The following is a 9,048-nucleotide window of genomic DNA, read 5'->3' on the forward strand; positions in this document are numbered from 1 at the left end:
ACCGCAGTAAAACCGTACCCGAGCAGATGGAGAATGGAAGGCGCAAGAAGTCGTCTAAATGTCTGCCCCGATACTGGAAGCGCAAACGCGTCGCATCGTGAAGCAGCGTGTAAAGTGTACTTAGCTCTTCAAATCCAAGTGTCATCAAAACAACAACTGCCCCTGATAACGACAGGCCACACTTGCTTGCAGTGCTTCTTCGCTTTCCTTCGCGACCGAGACGGGCCGGTAAACAGTGTCACCCCGGCCCGCCCTAGGCCTAAAGCGAATCCTTCCGGATTTTACCTTTAGCATTTTGTTTATGTTCTGCTATCTATGGCCTTCCCGATTGAAGATGCACAAACAGTGCACCGTTGTCCCACATCCAGGTTGCGCTTGCTCTCGGTGTTTGGACGGCGGCTTAATGTGTCCCGCCTCCCGACTACTCTTTCGCCACTTCTCCACTAGAGCTTATCGGACTTTCAAGCACCTTGGACTTGCACTTGAGACTTGTCCATTTGAAGGTCCAGCAGATCCCTATCCAGGCCGTTTCTGTGGAGTTCGATGAACGTTTAGAGCATCCTCCACCACCGGTTACGGTTGTCACGTGTGGGTAGGGGTGCGCACCGGTATCACCAACTATCAGGCCAGCAGCTGTCGAGAGTGGGCAAGCAACATCGTTATATCATAGCCCCAGACGCACAAGTGGTGTCAACTTGGAGATAGTGCTATGGTAACAGTGTCAGATGTTACAGCTGTATCTGCGTGGCCGAACCGTCATAGCAGTGACCACTATTATTTTTAAAAGGCGAAATTTTTACAAAACTTTTTGTTGGACGTTTCAGCGTTACCGAAATTGCATATGCGCAAACCGAGCGTAAGGTGTGTACACAAACAACTCCCTCCCGGGTAGGTGTTCCCGCCAGCTTAATCGGCTTTTGGGCCGGGGAGCGGTGGGCGACCAAAACCAGTGCAGCAGAGCATCTGGGAGGGCGATGGGAGGGACGCGATTTCCATACCCCTGCACCCGGTTGGCCGGGTCAGCAAATCATACAGTCACGTACGGTCGGGCTGATCACGTTTTCGGTCCGTCCCAGGCACGCTTCCATTGCAGCGACAAGTGGCTCACCAGAGTTAGAGCGGCTCAGGCACACAACGAAAAACCGCATACACCAAGACGCTGGGTGACGCTGAGTTCGCGCGACGTCTGAGCTGCAGAGTAGGGCTTAGGCCCTCAGGCAGTACTATTGTTTTCGATCAGTCATCACTAAACACAAACACACACACAGACACAGCTTTGTGCTACAGTGTTGCCATTTATCCACTCATTTAGTAAATGTGTGTTTGCTGACATGCAGTGACAGAAGCAAAAGACAACATTAAAAAAACAAGCGCTTTAATCTGGAAACCTGACTCGGGCAGTGTTTTCGATTAACGGTGGCACTGCTTCCTGCCGTAAATGACTCATGCCTGGGAGAGGCGCGTGTTGTTTTATTGCCGTTTTTGAGCTCGCAGTACTTAAGCCGAGCAGTTACAAAAAAGTGTGTCTAGTTTACTAAACAGCGCTGGTTTACTCTACCTCCTCCCAACTCTGAAATTAATATTTGGGCGATTAAACGGACGGCAGGACCGGGGAAGGCGTGGAACTACTTCCAGCACAGGAAAGGTGTATTTTATTTCAAACAAATAAATCACACCCCAAAGAGCAATAAGCTCATTTTTTCTTGCTGCGGCGTGAGACTGTTTCATCACCTTCTCCCGAGAAACCTTTCGCACCTACTTAGAACCTTCCGCGCCAACGGTTGCCGGAACCCATCTAAAACATCCAAAAACAACAACGACCAAAAGTGTACGCCTCAAACATTCCAGCGAAAACTCCACCAGACTGCAGAAACAACAAAACAAGCACACACACACACAGACCATACCTCAAAAAAACCATACCTCAAATCCACAGCCAGAGCTTTGGCCGTCGCTGGAAAGCCAACCAAAGCGGAAAACACCCGCTTGGCACGAGATATTGAACCGAGCCAGCCGAAACGATTTGAAAAATTTGCCAACACTCTGGGCCACTCTTTTCGGAAGATTTTCCCACCTCCGCATGGCCCGCTCCACTCCGCTCTGCTACCACCGGTTAGTGTGTAATGCCGCTCTGCCAGCGGAAATATTTCATAGTGAAATAATATTTGAAAAGAATTCCCCTCCCTGGTTGTTTTTATGGATTTTTTGGCACTGGGTGGTTGTTGTTTTTGCCTCGTGTTTCACACATACACACAATCGCCCGTGGAAGCCTCGCAGGGGTATTTCGACAGTTCGTCACCTCGTCACAGTCTTCCCAACCGTTTTTTTTGTGGAGTGTTTTTTTACACCGCACACCCAGACGGGGAAGTAGTCCGCAAAGAAAACGTGTCCGCAACGTTGGGTTTCTTGGGCGACACCAAAAAACAACCCAAGCTAAGGTGACGAAGAAGAAAAGGGAAACGAAGAGGAAGAGCTAAAGCGGACCAACAGCAACAACAAAAAACCATCCCTACGCTCTTTAGAGCGCGTATAATTTTGGCACAATCTGGCACAGTCGGCGCGCACTCTTACGGAAAACCCACGGGTAAATGATCGTATTTATCAAGCAATTAACACTTCTTCATCACGGCCCCTACACTCTGCAAGCGTTGGTCAGAGGGCTGAGGTCTGGCCGAGATGGTGAATGCGAGGAACATTTTTGCACTTTCCGGAAAAATGCCCCAGCCCAGTAGGTTCGCCGTTTGCCACCCATTCTGGGGTGAACGAGTGAAAAAAAACGCCAAGAAATAACTAACGACTCTAGAGGCTACTACAGGACTGCCACCACCACCAAACTCCGTCTCCGTTGCTAAATGATAATGATAAAATAGCGAGCGAAAAACAGAAATGGAAAGCAAAGTAGAACTAGCGCTGGGGCAGTATCTACTAGACGGTGTGGGTTCGGCAAAAAGCCTCCAAAAGGAAAGAGCACGGTGTTTTTGAACGCTCGTGACGCTCGGCAAATTCGATTCCATCAGCGCGTACAGGCCTCGTGTGGCAAAATACTTCATCCTTAATTCGGTTTTAATAATTCATTCCATCTTCTAACCATTTAGCGCAAACCCGGGAAGCCGCATGAAAATGCGTCAATTCGCTGCGAGCCGTGATTCGGTGAAGCTGAAAAACAACAGCAACGACAACCCGGGACACTCCTTCTCGCTTCCCTTCGGCTTTGCCTTGAAGACGCGTGGCAGCTAGCGCATTCCATTAGAGATTTCCACTTGATCGCAAATATGGTCTTGGTTTGGTGATTAAAGCACAGGCACGGCACAACGTTAAAAAAAACACGCGGCACGCAAAAATACGGACAACATAATGCTCCAGGCGACAAGCCAAAATCTTATTTCTAGCGGACCGTGTCGCAAGCAATGGCATCCTCCGCAAAACGTGTGCAGCACATGGCGTTGTATGCTAATTTTTGGATTGGATTTAGGTGTTTTGTCTTTTTTTTTTTGGGATTCTAAAAAGGGACATTTAAAATACAGGGAAGTGGCTGATTGTTCTAAATGCTCTGTTTAACTGGCGTGTGCCTGGATAAAGATTAAAAATTAAATTGGATTCCGACACGACTGGACCGTTTTTGCATCGTTTTCTTTAAGCAACAACTCCTTTTTTTTGGGTAACGAGATCATCATTTTGCCTGACCCAACGCAAGGTTCACTTCCGGTCCGAAGCTCTAGCAGCGAATGGATTTACGCGTTTTTTTTGTGGTGCAATTTTTGCGATTCTTGGAAAATTTTCCTTCAGTGTTTCCTTTCCTTCTCCCTAAAACAAGTGCAAAAGTTTCTAGCTTAAGAGTGTGCCAACCAACCAGCTACTGCGTGAAGAGCAATATGAAACAAAAGCTCCACCATCACCAAGCCCGCAATAGAGACGAAACGCGGAAAAATAAGGTAAAGTGCCCATTTCATAAAACGGTACAAACTTTTCGCGACAGAGAAATCCCCAAGTCAGAGGAAATTTTCATAAAAAAACAAACCACGTGGGCCAAGTATGCCCCGATGCTACCACGCTTAGTGGGGTTGGCTGTTGGCCCAGCGAAGAAGGGAAAAACTTTAACCAAACGAAATATCTTGCAGGCGTGCATGGTTGGAAAATGTCACCACCCCTTCCACCACGGCACGGAGATATTCGGTAAGGCAGCAAGCTCCATCGCATCGTCCGTTTCTTTGCCGGTTGCTTTGCTTCGCCGAGGGAAAAGACCCAAATGAACAAGCCCGGGAAAGGCAACCGCACGGCCCCATCCACGGCCAGGTTCGCCAAGACCGCACAGATAATATGGAAATTTATGTTTTAATCTAGACGATATAAATTATGGCCATCGATTCGCCCGGGCATCCGGAGGACGCCAAAAACCGGACGGTAAAGAGATGGCGAAAAATGAGCAATAGCGCACACAGACACAAACACACACACACACCAGCAGTGACTACATTGCACCAGGTACTGGGGAAATGGGAAACACACAGCGAGGATAGGAAAAATCTCTGTGACAAAACGATCAACCAAGCGCCGCAGGACGATACGCGAAACGGGAGGCCGTGGTAGAGCTTTTCTCGCCCGGCAAGAAGCGAAATTTATGTGCCAGTCAGTGTTTCGGGCATCTTTGATTTATTTCCGGCTGAAAGTGGGTTTTTTTGTGTTGGCTTGCTCTTGTTTGTTGTTTGGTTTGAGACCGGGTTGTCGGGTTTTTTTTTCACTCACGTTCGTCGTTCTACACATTTCGACCAGAGTTGGGGGTATGGTTTGCTTGATCCAACTCGGAACGAGCGGATTATGGTGGCTGCTTTGTTTACTAAGCGAAGATACAGGGTCAGGGCTTAGAATGCTATTAATTAAATGAATGGTCAATCACTCAGGGCAAAAAACCGTTCACAAACGGAGAAACAACATTATTGATTTCAGTGCGAAAGGTTGCTTGAAAATTCAAGCTCATCTTTAAAAAAAAAACAACAAACATCTACGTCGTTGTAGCATTTCACACAAACATCACCAGACCAGACACCAAACAGTCTACGTGCGCGTACAGTGCCAATTGATAAGGCACCTAGCCCCCGGGGGCAAAAATAAAACATCGTTATCACATCCACACTCTTCCTAAGCACTGCTGCGCTTCCCGTGCACGAGTGAGAGTGCAATAATTTGCACACCCCACACAATCACACACACACACACTGCAACCAAAATCAACAGCTGCATCACAACTGTGCTTCCGCGGCACAATTTTCGCGAGTTCACTCACCTGCGTTGCATCGGTGTAGGGCGTGCTGGAGTTCTTATCCACCATCTGGGAGCCGAACACGGGCGGCGAGGCGTTGTTGCCGTACTGCTGCTGCAGCTGCTGTTGCTGTTGCTGTTGCACCACCACCGTATCCATCTCGCTGCCGTGCTGTGACAACGCGTTGATCACCTGATTGTGTTGGGGTATCATCACTGCTGCCCCCGCGGAGAATGGAAAAACCCGTCACCACACACTTTCCTACACTGTGGGGGAAGGAACCGAGCGGATTTCCTTCCGCTCACCCTTTACTGAACTCTTTCTATAGCTTCTTTTAGATAGAAAACTCCTCCAAGCAAACAAACCAACAATCAAAATTAATGCAAAAATAATTAATTGGCTACGCACGTTTTGTACTTCAAAACGCGCTAATGCACACTACTAAGAAGACGGCGATGTACTTGCTAGCCTTTACTTTCGCACATTTCACGCAGCCCGTGACCCATCGGAGGGATGGATAGTGGGATATACAACACACACACACACGCACACAAAACGCACAAAACACTGGCACTTTTCCTGCTTTCTTCACCCTTTTTTTGTGCACTTTCGTTTCTTTTGCAATTTGCACCTGCTCCTCGCGCGGATCAGGAGAACTGTGTCGAGCGGGTCGGCTTTACCGGCTACGCACTAATCTTTTGCTCTGGACGCGTTACATACACTCGGGCACCGGAGTTGCGTTGTTTTCATTTTTTATGCATCTGTGTTTAAACTAACTCGCAAGGCGTCAATTTGTTAAAATTTTACTGTGTGCACGATTGTTGTATTGGTTTGTTTTTTTTTTTTTGTAGCGCTTTACTCCACGTAATGACACAGGAACAAATGCACATACACACACATACACATATACACACAAACAAATAACTGAAACTGCTTTTCTTCTTCTTTTGATCACTTGCAATGCATTGAACCACACAGTACGTTCGTTTCTTGTTTGAAAAATTACGTTGCTGTTAGGTTTAAAAAAAGAAGGACAAAATTAAAGCAATTTAACACTTTCACATTAAACAAGTTTTTTAGTTTTTAGAAAAAAATCTTTCAGTTTTTTTATAACCCTTCATTGCTACCAACAGTCTCACTCGTTTGGTTGAATCGCAGCGACTAAAGAATGCACCCAACAGTCAATCGTCTTATAAATCGGTGCAGAACGCGAGAAGATTTATTGATGCAGATGGTGTGCCAACCCAAACAAAAAAACTGCAAACCTCCGAAAAAAAACCCCAACACACCACGAGGCTCACCGCACGCAAAAGGAAAACACCTCCCAGGCGACACAGCACACAGTGAAACTAAACCAACAAACGAACAAAATAAAACACATCCGCTAACAATAATCGCATACGTAGTGCACAGCATCCCACACACCCCTCCCCGGCACCCAAACACTGCCGAACCGAGAAGCTTCTGTGTCGGTGCAATGGACGGCGAACTGCGCGGCCCCATTCGGCGGTGCACGTGGGGCGTGCGGTTGCTGGGGAGCGATATGAATTTCGTTTGAAAAACTGCACCCCGAACCTCTCACATGTTATCGAGTTCGTTTTGGTGGGTTTTTTTTACACCGGCAACGGATTTGACAAAGTGCAACCCACTTCATCCTCCATCATTGCATTGATCGATCACACTGGGTATGTGTGTGTGTGTGGGTCTGCTATTGATGATTGCGTGTCGGTGACGTATTCTTTTCGCGTCTCCTATTACACCTGCACCATTTTGTATTCTGTGCCGGGGGGATGCTTTAGCCACTGTTCACAATCGATTAACCGTTCGTCACCAACCACTGTGTTTGCGGGGTTGCACGTCTCACAAAACACTTTATTTTATTTATGAGTCCAGCGTTTGTCCAAATGTTTCCCACTTCTGATTAGACTGATTTCCACCTAAATGTAAGTTCGAGTCCGACTCCCTGCTAACATAACGAACCCTAATAGATCCTACTTCCGGCATTACACCAATCGAATCAGAGCAATCAGATCATCAAGAATTGCTGTTGAAGAAATGATTTGTTTCTTTCAACTACTTTAAACAGGTTCTAAACGAGCTTTGGCCACATTCGTGATAAAGAATTTACTTCCGCATTGCATCTCGACATGTGTAGATAACGTCATCTAGTCATCTAGTCATATGTGAAATACTTCCAAACCATATGTGAAATACTTCCAAACCATTTGGTGCATAAATGCTCAAAATTTGTTGTTTTCGTTTTAAAAAATAATTAATTTAATGTTAAAAAGTAGTGAAAAATGAACAGTATATATATTTTTTTAATTCATCAAAAAAATTTGCACCAAAAAAAATTCAATCAGTATTGAAAATTCCAAAAATCATCACAAAACCATTTTATTACGTCAACATCAAAAACACACTTTTAAAAAAGTGCATGAGTTGGGGTTGAAAAAAATCACAGCTCAGCAAACCCTTATCTGTTGCTTCAAAAGTGTTACTGCTGAAGCCACTTAAGTTAACTGTTGCACTGCTCCCAACACAACACGGACATGCCCCTCTAAGTGTTATGGCACTGGGAATGTCTTCAAGTTAATGATGACAACAAATTGAAATATCTCTTCAAAAAAATTAAACAATCATTATCGAAAATTTGGTAAAACCTGGTTTTAATAGAAAATCGTTCAAAAAATCGGCTTTTATAGATACAGATTTTCAGAAGGTTTTTTTTTTCTTGGAGCCTCACATTCTCACAGACTATCCCTTTTTTGCGCCACCCGTTTTTTCGTCACTGACAGTACACACGCCATCCTTTTTCCGACATCGATGCACTATCTCTTGGTCGGAAAAATCCCGCAACACATTTTCACTCCTAGGCGCATGGCGTTGCAAAGCTGTTCGGATGCGAAGTTTGTCACCAACATATTGAGAGCACATCACAGATTCCTCGCATCGTGCATAATCGTGCTGCCGGGCACGATTAACGAACGTCAAACACGAATAATTTCAAAAATCAAAGAAACCATCACTCCACAATATTCACCTTTATCGCACGCGCTTGGAACTTGGCGGAAGTTTAACGGGAACGGAACCTTGCAGCAAGGACGCGAAGGTGCGTGTGTAGAAAATGTTTTGCAAAAATATGATTGCCGTTCCGTTCGGTGCCGGGGACGATGCCACTGGCGCACTGGCTCACTGAAACCGCACTACCGCGAGCTACTTGTGTTTCGGAACAGTGGCAGACTGTTCCGATGTGTGGCCCCGAGATGTGCTTCTGCTTGCTAAATTGGGGGGTGTTTGCCTGCTTGCTTGCTGCTACTAAGATGCGAATCTAAAGACGCCTTTCGGACGGGCAGGTCGCAGTTTTTGCGTCCGCCTCGGGAAGTGTTGTTTTGAGACTGAACACTCGTTCGATGTTTTCGAGACGGCAGACTGCGCCCTCGGTGCTTCGGGTTTCGGTCCTACACACAGACACACAGCAAAGCACCGTGTTCGGTTCGTTCGCACAGTGTTCGGTTCGCGATACACTCACGCGCGTGCCCTCTCTGTCTGGCGTGCGCTGGCCGTTGTAAACATGCACGATGACGGCGGCTGCGTTCCGTCTAACCCTCTATCCACCCCCTATGCCCAACACGCATTCACGCGCTACCATCGTGTACGCAATTTTATCCATCGGGTAAAGTTTGTATACACGAACAAGTTGTGAAGTGAGTTACGGATCGCGTGAGTGGCACAAGATAAAACGTTGCACCTTTAAGCACATCCCACGAGTGTGGATGGGTATATTCTAG

General features: G+C 46.5%; 1 protein-coding gene across 1 annotated transcript in view; it reads right to left on the bottom strand.

Annotated features, from left to right (window-relative positions):
- Positions 1-8,679, bottom strand: part of LOC120952043 (myb-like protein Q) — a 123,762-nt gene extending 115,083 nt beyond the window's left edge. The window contains exons 1-2 of the mRNA XM_040371135.2: positions 8,301-8,679; positions 5,282-6,267 (exon numbers count right to left, since the gene is read on the bottom strand). Of these exons, the coding sequence (XP_040227069.2) occupies positions 5,282-5,470 (189 nt within the window). The 5' untranslated portion in view covers positions 5,471-6,267; positions 8,301-8,679. The remainder of the gene's footprint in view (positions 1-5,281; positions 6,268-8,300) is intronic.
- Positions 8,680-9,048: the final 369 nt, after the last annotated feature.

This window comes from Anopheles coluzzii, chromosome 2, assembly GCF_943734685.1.
Source record: "Anopheles coluzzii chromosome 2, AcolN3, whole genome shotgun sequence".
Taxonomy (NCBI): Eukaryota; Metazoa; Arthropoda; class Insecta; order Diptera; family Culicidae; genus Anopheles; species Anopheles coluzzii.